Source organism: Pseudorasbora parva, chromosome 1, assembly GCF_024679245.1.
Source record: "Pseudorasbora parva isolate DD20220531a chromosome 1, ASM2467924v1, whole genome shotgun sequence".
Classification (NCBI taxonomy): Eukaryota; Metazoa; Chordata; class Actinopteri; order Cypriniformes; family Gobionidae; genus Pseudorasbora; species Pseudorasbora parva.
The window spans coordinates 62,129,143-62,147,575 of NC_090172.1; the positions used below are offsets into that span (position 1 = coordinate 62,129,143).

The 18,433-nt window shown below is 43.9% G+C and overlaps 1 protein-coding gene across 1 annotated transcript in view; it reads right to left on the bottom strand.

Annotated features, from left to right (window-relative positions):
* Positions 1-3,411: 3,411 nt before the first annotated feature.
* Positions 3,412-18,433, bottom strand: part of LOC137070960 (B-cell receptor CD22-like) — a 34,671-nt gene continuing 19,649 nt past the window's right edge. The window contains exons 4-11 of the mRNA XM_067438591.1: positions 17,807-18,073; positions 14,216-14,458; positions 7,039-7,311; positions 6,684-6,785; positions 6,422-6,517; positions 5,302-5,364; positions 5,071-5,148; positions 3,412-4,964 (exon numbers count right to left, since the gene is read on the bottom strand). Coding sequence (XP_067294692.1) covers positions 4,906-4,964; positions 5,071-5,148; positions 5,302-5,364; positions 6,422-6,517; positions 6,684-6,785; positions 7,039-7,311; positions 14,216-14,458; positions 17,807-18,073 — 1,181 coding nt within the window. The 3' untranslated portion in view covers positions 3,412-4,905. The remainder of the gene's footprint in view (positions 4,965-5,070; positions 5,149-5,301; positions 5,365-6,421; positions 6,518-6,683; positions 6,786-7,038; positions 7,312-14,215; positions 14,459-17,806; positions 18,074-18,433) is intronic.

Sequence of the window (18,433 nt, forward strand, 5' to 3'; positions counted from 1 at the left end):
ATCTGAATATTATAAAGAACGAGCAGGGAGAGTCCTGGAGCTGTGCTGGTGATGTTTTTTGTCTTTTTTCTTTTCCCGTTTTAATTCATGAACGCGAATCAGTGGATATCACGCAATGTGCAAACGCATCTCAAACCCAGTCAATTATTCACTACACAAAGCGAAAGAAAAATCTGACAAGCTTTCGGTGCATATTCTCAGAGACAACGAGAGCTAAATCTACTTCAACATGCTGATAACGTAGCCTATAACTGTCTTAATTTATTTTCTTAATATTTCTCTTTTGGTCCATATTGTGAGAAAATAATAGAAGAGAAGTAGGCCCATTTCCTGTTAAACAAGTTGTTTTAGATAAATCTGCTTGCTCTTTTCATTAGGACTGACATTGCAGTGTTCTGATATTATAATCATTTAATTATAGACCTATAAATCCTTGTTTAATCGGACTAAATGTTTTTAAATAGCGAGGAGTAATCTATCTATTATTTTATTATGCAGTGTGTCGATTATGCATTACGAAATTGTTGGGGGAGGGGGTGCAAATTAATGTAATATCAGTTTAATAATAAAAGTAGGCCTTTTTTTATACATAAATTCTAAATCCTCTTGATATCGATAGCTGATGCATTTGATAGGCTATCTCTTTAGCCTACAGTACACCATGGTCTATCGGGGGCCACGGGGGTTTTATTGGGCATTTTTCACCCGTACAGTGTGAGCAGACAAGTCGTGCTCGACGGTCGGACCGCACAGTGTGAGCAAATAAATCGTGAGCTTTGGCTTTACATCGCATGTAATCTACTCGTACAGTGTGAGTAGGTAAACTTGCTGAAATCGCATAGAAATCGCACAGTGTATTCCCAGTTTAAGACTAAGATGCTCAAACTGCTAGTGAAGATCTACTGAAGACAGCAGATCACGACTGCATCTGCAATTCAACATTACAAACCATAAACTGAACGACTGAAGAATCACAGTAATGATCAATACACTGATCTCATTCAGCTCAACATCAAGTGTTTTTCACTTTCACACATCATGAGCTACAGATGATTTAACACTCAAATTATTAACAGCATGAATGAAAAACAGATTCAATATATAATGAAGATGAAATACAAATGATCATTATATATATTTTTTAATTTACGCATAAATAATAAAATCATACTCACAGAGCATTAGAGGAAGTGAACTGAGCTCCATACTGATGTATTAATGACACGCTGTCAAACACACACTCTGTCTTATAGACTCAACACTTCCTGTACAAACACACAGAAAAGAAGCCGCAGTTCAGGTCAGAGTTAGCATCAAACTAGCGTGACGTGGTCATACTCAATTCTAGTCAGAATACGAGTCTGAAACTGCTCCATTGGGCTGGGATTATGGGGCGTGTTTCAACCGAACCAGGAAAGACATCAATTGGATAGACCTTTGTAGGTCTATCCAACTGAAGTCTTTCCTGGTTCAGTTGAAACACGCCCCATAATCCCAGCCCAATGGAGAAAACCAATCAGAGCAACGAAGCGACGCATTGTCAAATGTCAACAGACAGAGCTCAACTGCACTGTGTTGCCAAGTCCACATTTTTTTCTGCGGTCCAAGGGTTGAAGCGACTATTATGTGATATATAGACCCATGAGTGCGAATTTTAGCAGCAACCTTGCCAAAATAACACACAATTTATCTTCCAAACGCCATTTTCCCCGGAGAACCCCCCCGAGAAGCTATTGTTTAGGGCTAGTAGTTGGCGGATTTTGTTGTAAAAACTTGGCAACCCTGTCTGTACGCGCGCTGGAATAAACGATCTTAAATAAGATCTCTGTGAAAAAATTTAATAATTTATTGATACACAGAGTACTTACCCAACATGATCATCATCTTTGGGAGAAATTATGAAGTTGAATGCAGATACAAACAAGCTCTCCGTTTAGGATTCGAGAAAATATAATCCAAGCCCCTTTGATGACGTGATGATTACGTTACTGTTGATCTTCTGTCCATCATCGTCTAAAGCCCGCCCTGATGATTTCATTGTCCGAACACTGCCCGTCCTAAAAATTTTGTGGGCGGGGCTAAGTTCGGCTGGCATCCAGGCTAGCATCAAACAACACTTTTCTGCTTATACTTCATGCTTAAACTTCCCTGAATTCAGAAGCTAACAAGAGTTTAGAACAAAAGCAGTAGCAGAATCCTCTTTTAAGAAATGTTGAAAGAGTTCCTCATAGTAATAAAGAGCTTTGTATACATTTTATGAAAAGTCTTGTTATATTCATACCATAATTCCTCAAATAAAAGCCTGTAGTCAATTAAACGCCGGGCATCTGATAGTGAACGGGGGTGTGGTCAGCACGAACAAATAAAGGCTGGGAAAAAATTAAGGGCGGGAAAACATTTGTGTGGATAATCACCTAAGTGCCTTTCATTTAATGGGCATTCAAGTTCATCGTAATGTACATGTAACCCCTCCTGTTCGAAACGCCCGCTTCAAGCGGGACTTGAAACCGGATCCGTCGACATGAGAGTCGGACTCTCTTACAAGGAGGCTAAAGGCTATAGTCTCTAGCATTAGTCGCTAAAGCGTCTCTTGAGGTCAAAGGAGTGAGGTTTACTCGCAACGGGAACAACTAGCTGGCGTCCGTTACATACAGGTGCCAATAGACGGCAGTGGCTACATTGGATGTAACACGGATCTCATTTAGTGCTAGTGATGAACTTTTCAACAACTTTATTGAAAACAAAATTTGAGGACTATGGCATCCATACAAAAATTTGATTTAACATTTTTAAAAGTTGAAAGTATGCGGAGGAAAACTCGAGAGACATTTCGACATTGACCTCAGGAGAATCAGATACTGGACGAAACATGAGGATGAGCCGACAAGAGCAGAGCTCGGCTAGCTGGAGGCGGGAGGAAAAAAACTTAGCCTGGAGCTAGAAACAAAACTGCCCAAGTGGATCTACTCCATGCAGGACAAACACAACCGAGAATCAAGAAAAATGATACAAAATAAAGCACTCACTGGCTTTCTTTACACACACAACTTTTGTTTCAATCGGACTGAATTCATTCTGACTGATGAATCTGAATGTAGTGTTTATGAAGTGACCAGATTTTTTTCACACTGCACAAATATACCGTTTATCGCTGTTTGTGCATAATAACTATTCTCCTTCATTGGTTCTTTATTTGTTTTATACAGCAGACTTAATATTTATCCATTTCTGGTCATAATCTGGAGACAATGAGCATATGCTGCTTATATTTTTCACAGTAAAAATGCCCCTCCATGTGCTCAAAACCTTCACCTGTAGATGAGGACCTAAAACAAGGACTGGTGGGATGTTGTCCTGCTCCACTTCACATGTTAAGATTGATCCACTGGGAGGCAAGGTTGAGAACCCAAATGCAGTTTATTTAAACATAACATACATCAAAATCAAAACATAAAACAAAGACTTGGCAAAACTAAACAAAAGACTTGACTAAACCGGAAACTCACCAACAGTGGTTACACTTAACAATAAAAGACTGAGGACTAGACGAGACACATCTGTGAACAATGATTAACCAATAAACCAATGACAACATGATATGGGCGCACAAGACAAAGGAGAACATGGCAAATTTACATGACGAATGAGGAAGTGCAAGACAAAACATGACTGTGAACATGATAATCTCAAAAACATGAAGCTACACCAAAACACCCTGTGACATCACAGACATGAAGGAAGAATTTTATAATACTGGACAATCATTTATATGACACTTTATTCAACAGGAAGAACCGCTCGTAACGTGCGTCATACGTCATTACGCTATTTCTACGTCATTGCTCATGCGCAGTCCTTTCAGTTTTGGTTTTTAACCCATGCAATCAAGTGTTAACATGTCCTCTCGTTTGGATTAGAAGAGAAATAAACCACCCCTTTTGAAAATCTAAATTTTATTTGGTCAATCTTATTGTTTAATTTGTTTACATTAAGGCTTTTGAGTTTTTTTTATCATATATATAACTCTGGTGTAAAATATTCCCTACATCACAATAACACAATCTAAACTACAATGAAAATTATTGATATAATGTTTGCTGTTTGTTCTTTAGAGTCACACTTGTTGTGGAGCCAGAGCTCAACATTAGTGATCATTCGTTAAACAGGTCAGACACAAACCACTTAAAACTATTTTATTGACATGACTGAAGCTCAAGCAGTGCAGGTATGAAGAGAAGAGTAACACAGCAAATATCACAAGAAGACACTAAAACATGTTCAAATCAAAAACTATCACACAATGACATGAAACATCTAAACCATCTCTATATGCTGACATCTGCTGGACAACGAGAGGATAATGCATTAAAATGACACACAGGATTAAACTCCAGAACTGGCTTCTAGAATATTTACAAATGTTTTGCTATTATTTCTTATAGTATTCATAATTCTGTAATACTATGACAGTAATGTAAGATGAATGCAGATAAGAGAAGACATTGCAGACGGTTTCTTTAGACCTTCTAACTTTATAGGCCACTAACAGGAAAAACTGGCCTTGACTGACTTTACCAGTCTCAACATTTCAACTGCAGCATGAAGTAAAAATGACAAATTTCAAATTTGAATGTGTTGTTGTGCTGACCTCCACTGACACAAAACATCTTATAACACTCATGATTATTGATATTTGCTGGTTATGATTACTAAATTAAACTATATGATTAATGTATATGATATCCAGTTCATCAACTTTTGTTACATTTTTGAATCCCAACACTGAGTTTGTCTCTCATTTGATCAGTTATGATCACCTGAAATCATACAAACACAAGTATAAATGTGTATTTTTGTAATTGCGTGATATTGTGATCTTCTGTGCTGTGTTTAGTTGATCTCAGCTCAGCCTGTTCCGATCTTCAGTTTGGAGTAAACCGTGTCAGAACTCTCACCCGTCTTTCCTAATAGACGACAAGAGTCCAGTCGTCTTCATTATGTACCAAATCACATCAATATAGTTGATATATTAACAATATATACATGCAAGCAGATTTGTTGTGGTCATACCTTTATTTTCTTTCTTTTTGTTCTTCTTCATTTCCTTCACTGATTTCAGGTCAATCTCACTATAGGTCACATCATTGTCTGCATTATAGAAATATTTGTAGTTATTTAACTATTTTCTGTTCAAAACTGATGATGGATACTATTTTCCATCCATCCATCCATCCATCCATCCATCCATGCATCCATCCATCCATCCATCCATCCATCCATGCAGATGTGTTGTGGTCATACCTTGGTTTTCCTTTATTTCCTTCACTGATTTCAGGTCAATCTCACTGTAGGTCATTTCAATCTCTGCATTAAAATAAAATATGTGTAGTTATTGAGCTCTTTTCTGTTCAGAACTGATGATGACTACTATTTTGTTATCCATGATGGAAAATAAATGTCATCTATTTATCTGTCTGTCTGTCAATCTGAAAAATGGAGCATAGCTGGAAGAAAACAAAACTAGGTTTTACGCATTTCGTGGAAAGAGAGAACAACCGCGTACATAAAGGCCTTAAAAATGGCTAGATCTGCTTATTTCGACTCTCTTAGAAGAAAGGAAACACAATCCTTGGTATTTATTTATTTACAGAAACTAACAAGAAATTATGCTTCAACTTCTGACATTTCCAAACAGCACAGCAGTAATGACTTTATGAACTTCTCTACTTCAAAGATTGATGATACAAAATTATAACTATACAACTGTTTACAGTATTGCATCAGACAGTGCATTGTCGTGTCCCTGAGGAACAATTCCATTCATTTACTGCTATAGGAGAAGAATTGACTAAACTCTTCAAATCATCAAAATCAACAACATGTATGCTAGACCCTATACCGACTAAGCTACTAAAAGAGATCATAGATCCAGAGGTCCGATCCCCTCCTTAATATCGTTAATTTATCTTTGTCATTAGGATACGTACCGAAAACTTTTAAGCTGCCTATTATTAAACCGCTTATAAAAAAGTTAATCCTACAGAATTAGTCAATTACAGGCCGATCTCAAATCTACCTTTTCTGTCAAAGATACTAGAAAAGGCAGTGTCTTCACAACTATGCTCCTTTTTAAGTTTTAACTTTTTAAGTTTATAAATGTGCTATTTTTGGTAAAAAAAATAAAATAATGTGTTGCATAAGGAAATAACTAATTATTTTTTACAACAGATATTAATCAATCAAAAACCTACTTTATGTGCATAATAACTTTTTTTTTCTAAAGCTGCTATACAGCCAAAACAATCTCTCTTCCATTAATTTCTTAGAATCTTTATCATTTTGTATACTCTAATTTCAAATGTCAAAGTAGATTATTTCAGTTAAAGATATTGTGAGTATTTGTGTCTGATGGTAGACTGACCGGACTGCTGTGGTGTTTGCTCGCTCCTCTTCTGTTCTTCTGTCTGTCTGATGTTGTGTTGCTGATGGTCAGTAGAGGGAGACAGAGATCCTCCACCTGCTCAGACACAGAGCAATGATTCATAAAGACCAGCTTTTCAAAACACAAAAATGACTTTCCTGCCCACAGGTATTTATATAAAATTATCTTTGACTTTAAGACACTTTTAAATATAATTATAAGGCAGTTTGTCTGTATGTTTATTTGAGGAGGTGAGAATAACCTTTTTTGTGTTTGCAGCGCCACAGCAGGACTAGTAAGAAAATGAGCAGAAATGAGATGCTCAGGCCTGTAATAATTCCGATCATCAGAGCACGAGATCCTTCTGTTTTAAAATAAAGGTCAGTAGGTCAAATTTATGAAGTCGGTTTAGGCTAAGCACCTGCAATTTGATTATTAATTTACATTTCTGTAAAATTGTTTTATTAAAATAGCTTTTGTTGAAGGTACTTACTAGTAGAGTTAAAAGGCAACATATTAAATCCATTAAATAACTTAAACATGTTGGTTACTGTTTCTTATTTCTTATCTGTAGACATTTTTTCCTCATGATGATCAGGAGAGATTCTCACACTCACCTGAGAGCGTCAGTGTAACTTCATCACTGGTGTGTGTGTGTCGTGATCCTCCCGTCTCTCTTCCTCTACAGCTGTAATGACCTGTGTGAGATTCACTAACAGAACTGATTCTGTATTTCTGTGATTGACTGTCATGAATCTCTGAATTATCTTTATTCCAGGTGTAGGTCCAGCGAGTGACGTCTGTCTCCTGTATGTCACATGTGAGAGTGACCGTCTGTCCTCTGAACACTCGTCCATCAGGATGAACACGCAATACAGCTTTGGGTCTCTCTGTGAAGAGAGCAAAGAACTTATTTGATGTTTAACTGACAGTACAAGTAGGGGTGCACCGATCCGACTTTTTCAGTCCCGATACAGATACCGATGCCTGGGCTTTGTGTATCTGTCGATACCCGATACCGATCCGATACTATTGTTAAATTAATAATAAACTGTATACCTTCCTTGAAGAGACTAAAGGCACCAGACTTGACTAAATAAAGATAATAAGACAAAATAACAGATGTATGCAAAGTGTTGAATTCTTATTTATTTAAAAAACAATTGTGCATTCAAATCTAAAATATAATTTAGGGCTCGACATTAAGCATGCTCATGTCTCTCCTTAGGATAAGTAAAATGATCATTCACTTGTCGTGCTTGTCCGGGAAAAAAGTTAGATGTGTGTGTGTGTGTGTGTGTGTGTGTGTGTGTGTGTGTGTGTGTGAGTTGTAAATATAACTTATTCTGAAGCAATGTTCTCAGTGTTCAATCAGCTTTGACATATTTTAAATCTGCATATTAGTGATATTTTACCTTTATAAAGGTCATTTTCCCCTAATCTTATTAAATATAAGCTATGCTTCAGGTTTTACATTATATTCTTAAATTTGATCTATACATTAAATTTAAATAAGACACTATAGGGGTGTTATCAATCAAATTAAATTATGTACCCAGAAAAATTACTACTGCATTAAATGATGTTATGAGATTTGTATTTTTGAATAAACAAAATAAATGTTGAAAAATATAGGAAACTAAACCACCAGTATAGGTGAGTCTTAATGAGTGAGTCATTGAGTCATTAATACAAACGATTCATTCAAACGACTGATTCCTTTAAGAATGAGACAGTCGTTTACGAACAGGTTATTGAGTCTTTGATTCAACCACTGAATCATTCCGAACACGTGAGACGTGTTATGGTTCTGCTTTTTGGAACTTTGTTGCTTGGAATCTTTGTTTGGAACTATTTTCGCAGCTGAAATAGAACAAAAAGACTCAATATTGCATCTAAAATGTAAGTAACTAATGTTAATGATTGTTTATGGAGCTGTCATAGGAAATCAGTGACATTTTCAATCGTGATGGTATTCAGGGAAACAGCACATTTGGTTGTGTGAAGTTGTTTAACTGTATCATATGTTATAAAGATAAAAACGTAACATTTTTAATGTTTACCGCAATTACTATGTGTGAGTGGCGCTTTTTTGATTTCTCCTCAAGATGCGCGAGCGTCAACAGCGCGTTTGTGGCAAGGGGGGCGTGGTTCAGCGAGGTCTGCAGCGGGAGAGAGAGCCGCGGGACAAGCGGTACGTGAGTGGGTTGGAAGCAGATTAATAACACCTGTCTCTTGTTCTAGTAATGAGCGCGGAGAGGGGATAAAACAGCAGTGGAACCGGAGATCAAGGGGGAGAGAGAACCCGGACGGTTGATGCGAACCCCCCCCATGTATTGAGACTGAGTACCGGAAGCCGGAAGTGCCGACCCGGAAGTGATCGAGAGATCGTGTTATGAGATTCCACACTTGAATGTGTGTGTGCTGACAAATATTGAGAAAATAAAGAGAAAGCATCAACCGTCCAGCCGACCCCTTGTCCTCTTCCTTCCTTATTATATCGAACTTTGCTACAGTGGTGCCAAAACCCGGGAAGGAAGTAGGACCGCGCCGCCGCCATGACTACTCCAACGCCCTCCGCCACGCCGTTTGCGGACATTATCACCTCTCTCGCGGCCCTCCACCAGGAACAACATCAGTCCATGCTGGAGCTGCGGGCGGACCAGGAGCGTCGATTCGAGGCCATCGTCCGCGGCCAGCAAGAGGACCGCGAGAGGTTCCGGAGCTGGATAGACCGGGAGGTTCGCACCGAAGCCGCCGGGCTCGCCAGCGCACCGGTCCACGTGCCCCTACACAAGATGGGGCCACAGGACGATCCCGAGGCCTTCATTGACCTATTCCAAAAAGCGGCGGAGGCCTGCGGGTGGCCCCGGGCACAGTGGCCGGTGCGCCTTATTCCACTGCTCACCGGAGAAGCCCAGGCGGCCGCCCAACAACTGCCGGTGGCGAACCTCCTGGATTACGAAGATCTGAAGAGGGCCATCATCCAGCGGGTCGGTCGGACCCCCGAACAGCACCGTCAGCGTTTCCGCTCGCTAGAGTGGGGGGAGACCGGCCGGCCCTTCGCGATGGCCCACCAGCTCCGGGACGCCTGCCGCAAATGGCTATTGGCCGGTGGAAGCGACGTGGACCACATCGTCGATCTGGTGGTACTGGAGCAGTTCATCACTCGGCTACCCAAGAAGACCGCCGAGTGGGTCCAGTGCCACCGGCCCACGTCGCTGACGACGGCCATCAACCTGGCGGAGGACCATCTGGTGGCGTGCCCAGGGGTCGGCGAACCCCGACTAACCTCTCCCTCTCTCTCTCCCCCCTCTGTCTCTCCTTCTCACCCTGTCCCTCTCCCTAGGTCCCGCCCTCCAGGGCCCCCTCGCATTCCCCCCAGAGGTCGGGGTGGAATGGGCCCAGGGCAGTACGGGAGTTCGAGGGCCCCGCCCAGGGGGGCGGGGCTGCTGGGGTCGGGCGGGGATAACGGTTCCGGTTCCACCCCCCCTCCGCGCTCATATTCCAACCCACTCCCCGCCGCAGGGGCGGCGGGCAGGCCTGGGCTGGCCTGCTGGCGGTGCGGCGACCCGGACCATTTTGTGGACCGATGTCCAATGATGGACATCGGGACAATGATCCGGGTCCCGGACGTTCAGCGGGCCACCCCTGATCAAGCAGGAGAGTACCAAGTTCCTGTGAGTATCAAGGGGGGTACATATCAGGCTTTGGTGGATTCAGGCTGTAACCAAACCTCGATCCATCAAAGCCTGATGCAGCCTGGGGCATTGGATACAAGCCGCATGGTTAAGGTGCGGTGTGTGCACGGGGATGTGGTGGAATATCCGGTTGTCCCAGTCACGATACAGTTTAGGGGAGAAAATCATAGTGTTGAGGTGGCGGTTAGTCCCCACCTCCGGCATCCGCTAATTCTGGGGACAAATTGGCCCGCCTTTCCGGCGTTATTGGGGTCGATATGTGCGGATGCCGCTTGGGGGAACAAGGCTAGGAACGGGGCGGTGCGAGTGCAGGTTGGTGAGACTGATACGGGACCCTCGGGAACTGCTTCAGAGGAACCGAGCGGGGTTGAGAGACTGATTCTCTCGGACCGCGATGACTTCCCTCTGGAGCAGTCTCAAGACGATACCCTAAAACATGCTTTCCAACAGGTCCGCACTATCGACGGCCAGTCCCTTCAACCTGCCTTGCCCGTCACGTATCCTTATTTTGCCATAATTAAGGATAGGTTGTATCGAGTGACCCAAGACGCTCAGACAAAAGTGGATACAACCCAGTTGTTAGTACCAAAGAGCCGCCGGGAAATGCTTTTCCAGGCGGCTCACTCGAACCCGATGGCGGGCCACCTGGGACAGGCGGCCACGCTGAATCGTTTAATGACCCGATTTTTTTGGCCAGGCATTCACGACAATGTGCGCAGGTGGTGCGCGTCTTGTCCTGAATGTCAGTTGGTGAATCCTCTGGCCTCCCCAAAAGCGCCATTGCGCCCCCTTCCATTAATGCAGGTCCCCTTCGAGAGAATTGCGATGGACCTCATCGGGCCATTAGAGCGATCCGCACGCGGGCATCGTTTTGCGCTAGTTATCGTGGACTACGCAACACGATACCCGGAGGCAGTGGCTCTCCGCAACATCTCGGCGAAGAGTGTTGCGGACGCACTCTTCCGTTTAATCTCCCGAGTGGGGATTCCGAAGGAAATCCTCACTGATCAAGGCACGGCGTTTATGTCACGCACGTTAAGCGAATTATACGGGTTATTGGGCATCAAATCGATTCGGACAAGCGTCTATCACCCACAAACAGACGGCTTGGTCGAACGATTTAATCGCACTCTTAAATCCATGATCCGTAAATTCGTACAGGAAGACGCCAAAAATTGGGATCGGTGGTTAGAACCCCTCTTATTCGCTGTGCGAGAGGTCCCGCAAGCCTCCACGGGGTTTTCCCCCTTCGAGCTTCTCTACGGACGACAGCCCCGTGGGGTGCTGGACGTACTACGAGAAACTTGGGAGGAGGGGCCTTCTTTGGCCAAAAACGAAATTCAATATGTGCTGGACTTGCGAACAAAACTCCACACCTTGGGGCGGCTATCTAGGGAGAATTTGTTGCAAGCCCAGGACCGCCAAAGCCGGTCGTATAACAGGGGTACGAGACTACGCAAATTCACACCGGGAGAGAAAGTGCTTGTATTACTCCCGACATCGAGCTCTAAATTAATGTCGAAATGGCAGGGGCCGTTTGAGGTCGCTCGACAGGTTGGAGACCTCGATTATGAAGTGATACGGTCCGATAGGAACGGAGCACGGCAAATTTATCACCTTAATCTCCTGAAGAAATGGAATGAGGTCGAATCAGTGTTATTGGCGACGGTGATCGGGGGAGAGGATGATCTCGGGCCAGAGGCGAGCATCAAAGCACAATCGGTCGCACTGGCCCCTGGGGGAGATCACCTCTCACCGTCCCAACTCACTGATCTCTCAAAACTACAGGCGGAATTCGCCGACGTGTTCTCGCCCCTACCGGGCCGTACCGACTTAATTCAGCACCATATCGAGACCGAGCCGGGCGTGGTAGTTCGCAGCCGGCCGTATCGTTTACCTGAACACAAAAAAAAAGTAGTTCAGGAAGAATTAGGGGCAATGCTCGATATGGGAGTAATAGAGGAGTCCAACAGTGACTGGGCGAGCCCGATCGTTTTGGTCCCTAAAACCGACGGCTCGGTCAGGTTCTGTGTGGACTACCGCAAGGTGAACGCAGTGTCGAAATTCGACGCGTATCCAATGCCGCGGGTTGACGAGTTGCTTGATCGGCTCGGCACGGCTCGATTTTATTCGACGTTGGACTTAACGAAGGGCTATTGGCAGATCCCCTTGTCTCCATTGTCCAAAGAAAAAACAGCCTTCACCACGCCGTTCGGATTGCACCAATTCGTCACACTTCCCTTCGGTTTGTTCGGGGCACCCGCTACCTTTCAGCGCCTCATGGACAGGATTTTGCGTCCCCATGCCGCATATGCTGCTGCCTACCTGGACGACATCGTGATTTACAGTCACGATTGGCAGCGGCATATGCAGCATGTCAGGGCGGTCTTGAGGTCGCTGAGGGGAGCGGGGCTCACGGCCAATCCGAAGAAGTGTGCAATTGGGCGGGTGGAGGTAAGGTATCTGGGCTTCCACTTGGGTCATGGGCAGGTGCGTCCCCAAATTGATAAGACCGCCGCAATTGCAACCTGTCCGAGACCCAAGACCAAAAAGGAGGTAAGGCAGTTCTTGGGGCTGGCGGGATATTATAGACGGTTTATACCAAATTATTCGGACCTCACCAGCCCTCTGACTGACCTTACTAAAAAGGGGCTACCAGATACGGTCCAATGGACGGAGCCGTGCCAGCAGGCCTTCACCCGAGTTAAGGCTGCTCTATGTGGCGGGCCGCTTTTACACTCCCCTGACTTTTCTCTCCCTTTTCTGTTGCAGACTGACGCGTCGGACAGGGGGCTGGGCGCAGTCCTGGCCCAGGAGGTGGAGGGGGGGGAGCGGCCGGTGCTGTACATTAGCCGTAAGCTCTCGAAGAGAGAGGCTAAGTACAGCACCATCGAAAAAGAGTGCCTTGCCATCAGGTGGGCCGTTCTCACCCTCCGCTACTACCTTCTGGGGCGGGAGTTCACCCTCTGTTCGGACCACGCTCCTCTCCAGTGGCTCCACCGCATGAAGGATACCAACGCGCGGATCACCCGTTGGTATCTAGCTCTTCAGCCTTTTAAGTTCCAGGTGGTCCACAGGCCGGGTGCTCAGATGGCTGTGGCCGACTTCCTCTCCAGAAATGGGGGGGGGGGGGGGGCTGCAGGCCGGACGGCTCCCCGGCCTGAGTCGGGCGGTGGGGGTATGTGGCAAGGGGGGCGTGGTTCAGCGAGGTCTGCAGCGGGAGAGAGAGCCGCGGGACAAGCGGTACGTGAGTGGGTTGGAAGCAGATTAATAACACCTGTCTCTTGTTTTAGTAATGAGCGCGGAGAGGGGATAAAACAGCAGTGGAACCGGAGATCAAGGGGGAGAGAGAACCCGGACGGTTGATGCGAACCCCCCCCATGTATTGAGACTGAGTACCGGAAGCCGGAAGTGCCGACCCGGAAGTGATCGAGAGATCGTGTTATGAGATTCCACACTTGAATGTGTGTGTGCTGACAAATATTGAGAAAATAAAGAGAAAGCATCAACCGTCCAGCCGACCCCTTGTCCTCTTCCTTCCTTATTATATCGAACTTTGCTACAGCGTTGTTACCGTCAGTTCATTACATTAGCATTATCCACTATCAGTCACCACTTACACTAAATTAATTCTTTGCATCCTGCAAAGTTAGCTGCTGGGCTATATTGTCTACTCCTTTAGTTTTACTGAGCTGCAGGAATGCAGCGTGCTCCTTAACATGGTGTTTCTGGATTAAATTGGTAGTATTATTGCCGACAGATGAACTAGTTGGCGTGGCAAGCATAAAATATCTACACATCCGACTCTCTGGCTCGCTCCATGTTGCTTCGAGCACGCGACACACGTGAAGCTGACGAATGACGTAGGGTTCTGCTGCGATTATAAAAACAAAACAAAAAAACACCTGGATCGGCCTGTGGATCTTTTAATTTTTCCGATCCCCGATCCAGCTTTGTCGTCAGTATCGCGGCCGATATCCGATCCTAATATCGGATCGGTGCACCCCTAAGTACAAGATAGTGTTGATGGATGACATTAATTTGTATAATATTTCTATTATTAAATCAGTTTGTCCTGTAAAACAGCTCTCACCTCTTACTGTTAGCGTGACTCTATGACCTTGTGTTAGGTTTTCTACACCACACCAGTACTCTCCTCCATCAGAGACTCTCACATCTCTCAGTGTGTAACTCTTTTCATCTCCAGTTTTTATTCTCTTGGAGCCTTTGTACCAGTTAATCCTCCGTCCAGTTGAGCGTCTCGCGTCACAGCTCAGAGTAACTGTGTCTCCAGTGAACACTGAATTCTGGGGCTTCACACTTACTCTGGGTTTGTCTGTAAATATTTCATGAGGATCTTGAGTTAATATCCAGATTGTTGTGTCTGCAAAAGTAGTGTGTAGCCACTAGATGGCAGTAGAGGAGAGGAGGAGGAGAGAAAAAAGAGTAAAGAGAGAGACTATACACTCGTGCCTGTGTTTGTTTCTTTATTCTGCCATAAGACGTACAAACATCACATTTGGCGAGGAGGATGTCGATTACAGTGCCTTTACCGGCTCCATTCCTGCCATGCCCTGGTGAGCCTTTACTTACTTTTACAGTCTGGCTCAAAATGTTTGAAAATTACCTACTCGTGGTCGATGCTACTGGCGACGCATGGCCGAAGGAAAGAAAGCGTAGCCTAGAAATCTAGACGCACCCTAGCGGCAGCAAATTTAATCTGCCCGCGAGTGTCCTCTAGCAATTCTCAATACCCTTCTGAGCTGTATTCGCCTAACTCTTGCCGGGCCAATCACATCGTGTATAGAGTCGGCAGGCGGGGCCATAATGACGACAGCCGAGTTGCGTTTGCGTGCTTCCAGTAAACACAGAAACTGGCAAACGGCGGTCTTTCGAATCAGCTTTGACCGCGACTCTGGAAGACTTGGAGTTAAGCTTTTCTCTGAGAAAAGAACAAAGAACGGCACTGAAGTCATTCTTAAAAAGGGAAGATGTGTTCAGAGCTTTGCCGACCGGATACGGTGAATGCTTAATCTATCAACAAGCTCCGTTTCACCTTCGTTGCTCTGGTTGGTGTAGCGCTATCCTATCGCATCCAGAGGGAGTTTTAGGGGACGACCGTTTATCCGCCCCTCGGATTGAGCTGTCAATGGTGAGTTTCCAGACCAAACATCTTGATGTGGGTCTGGCTTGTCAGGCTAAAGAAAGCGAGCTGTTCTTGTACATACTTTAGGCACAGAAGGACAAATACTGTTTTATAACTTACCAGACACAGACAATACTTATACTACAGCCGTAGCTGCACTGAAATAATATTTTGTTCCTGCAGTTAATGTCACAGAGAGACACAAATTCAGACAGAGTACACAGCGGACTCATAAAACGGTTAACCAGTTCCTTGCTGCTTATGGGAACTTTCGGCTGCATGTGATTTCGGAGACATGGAAAAACAAATGCTACGTAATCAGCTTGTGGAGCGAGCAGCTAATTCACATGTTCAGGACAGACTTTTGCTAGAACCAGACCTCACTCTGAATAATGCTGTTTCGATAGCATGTAAAACAACGGGACAGAAAGGTAACACCTTCCTCTTCGTCAGAGCGACCAGTCGCTAACACGAGACAACTATGTTCATGTTACCGTTGCAGATCCAACAATCATCTGGCTAACAAACCTTCATGTCCGGCGATCAAAGCAGTATGTAATTCATGCAGAAAAATTGGGCACTTTGCCAAAGTTTGCCGCTCATCACAGAAACAGGTACGTGAGATTGAGATACCAGAGCTCACTGTATTGTACGTGAACGACCCTATGACTGTGACAGACAAAATTCTCTGCTCGGTGCAAATTAAAACCAATGATGGACATTGTCAGCCAGTGGAGTTAATTGTGGACACAGGCTCATCAGTATCCATAATATCCGAGAGCATCTACCGTAAACATTTTTTCTTCATGCACCTTCAATCCAGCTAAAGTAAAATTAGTCTCCTATTCCAAAGAGACTACTCCAGCGCTTGGTTGTTTCTCTACAGTGGTGGGCATTTTCTACATAGTAAAGTCAGGCTCACCTTTGCTGGAAATAGATCTGCTGAAAGATCATTTTGTTCTGCGCACCGATCACCAAGCCCTTACAACACTTCTTACATCCAAAGGAACAGGGAGAGCTGGCATGCGAAATTGCTAGGTGGTCAGCCCGTCTGTTATGCTATTCCTATAATGTGGCATTCCACCCTGGGAGGAACAACACAACAGCAGACGGCCTCTCTCGGCTTCCTTTACCTGAGACCAGTGATTCAACAGATGAACCAGAAATGGTTGCCACTGTTTCCCACTTACTTGCCATGTCAGTCTCTGAATTCTCTTCTGCATCAGAGAGCTGCCTTTAACAGATTGTGAATGGCTGGCCTAAAAATAAGAAGTCAGTGACACAAGAACTAGAGCCTTACTTTCACATCAGACATGAGCTTTCGGTGGAAGGTCTGTTGAATATACTGGGTGATCATTGCCTATAGTAGCCCCATTATCACTACGTACAAGACTGGTGAATTTAGCTCATGAAGGACACCAAGGCATTGTACGGACAAAACAAAGATCGCATGAGCTCTACTGGTGGCCAAAAATGGGCAGAAGTGTAGAGACTCTAATTGCCTCATGTTTAACATGTCAGTTGAATGACAAAACAGCCAAGCCGGCACCTGCACCTCTCATACCTGTGGAACTACCTAATGGTCCATGGGAAAATGTAGCCATCGATATAGTGGGACCATTTGAGTCTGCTACGTGGAAATGCTGCTATGCCATAACACTGGTGGATTACTATAGTAAGTGGCCAGAGCATCGCAAGATGTCAACATAAACTTTCTGAACACCATCTTTAGTAGAGAAGGAAATCCACACTGCTTAGTGTCTGACAATGGTCCACAACTAACATCTGCTGCTTTTGCTGCTTTTCTGAAGGAGCGTAACATTCATCATGTGTACTCCAGTGTATATTATCCACAGGCCAACGGGGCAGTGGAACGATTTAATAGGGTGTTGATAAGTTTAAAAAGTACACCAGAAGTGAAACCAAGCTTACAGCCTCAGTACTTGTTATATTTTGGTGTTTAGAAAAGATTACACTACTATGCTGTAATGTTCTAGTACAATACCCCCAATATAAATGCTTCAAAGAAATGGGAAATGTTGTGTTTGCAAAAGTATTGTGTAGCCACCAGATGGCAGTAGAGGAGAGGAGGAGGATAGAAAAAAAAGAGTAAAGAGAGACTATACACTCGTGCCTGTGTTTGCTTCATTATTCTGCCATAAGACGTACAAACATCACACAGTCTTCAGTCATCATGACTATTTTATGTATGGCTATTTTATGTTCGTCTAATACAAGAGCTGTCATAAAGAAGACATGAAGATAGAGATCCTGTGAGACATGGCTTGTACATTCTGATACTGTAACACACAGTTCAGTCTGTTTAACATGAAGCATCTGGAAATATTTACTAGTTCACAGAAGTGTAAAAAGTACTCAAAAATATTACTCAAGTAAAAGGACAAATACTGAATGAAAATATTACTCAATTAAAAATATTCACACACTTTACACCTCTGCTAGTACAGGTTTTTTTTTTCATTTGCAGTTTATTAATTGTTCATTGAGCAGATCCTGATGTCAGTGATGATCACTCACCCGTCACAGTCAGAGTCACTTCATTACTCGAGTCAGAGCAGACTGATCCTGATCCTGATCCTGATCCTCTACAGCTGTAACACCAGCACATCTGTGTGTGATCTGCAGTGATCTTGAACTCTTTCTCATTAGAGTTGTGATCTTTACCATCACACAGCCATCTGTATGTCCATCCTTCCCCCTGTACGTCACATGTGAGAGTGACAGTCTCTCCTCTGAGTATCTGTGATGGTTCAGGCTCTACAGTCACAACAGGTTTAGGTTTCTCTGTAATTGAAGAAACAGAGGTTATGATATACAGCAGCACCCAAAGAAGCCAACATAAGGGAACTGACTCGATCTGTCCTAAACGTTTCATGTCACTGCACAAAATACACATAGTTAAAAAATGTCAGTGTGTAATTTCAGTTTAATAGTTTACGGGTTAATAATCAGTAATTCACACTAGGACTTCTTTTGTATTTAACTGTATTCTCAGAAATGTCATGTAAAATCAACAATACTTTACTGATGATTTTGGGCAAGTATTTACACTGGGTAATTGTTCTGTAAAAAACAAACAACAACAACAACAACAACAACAAAAAACCCTGGTTTTACTGTGACTTTACTGTATTGGAAACAGCC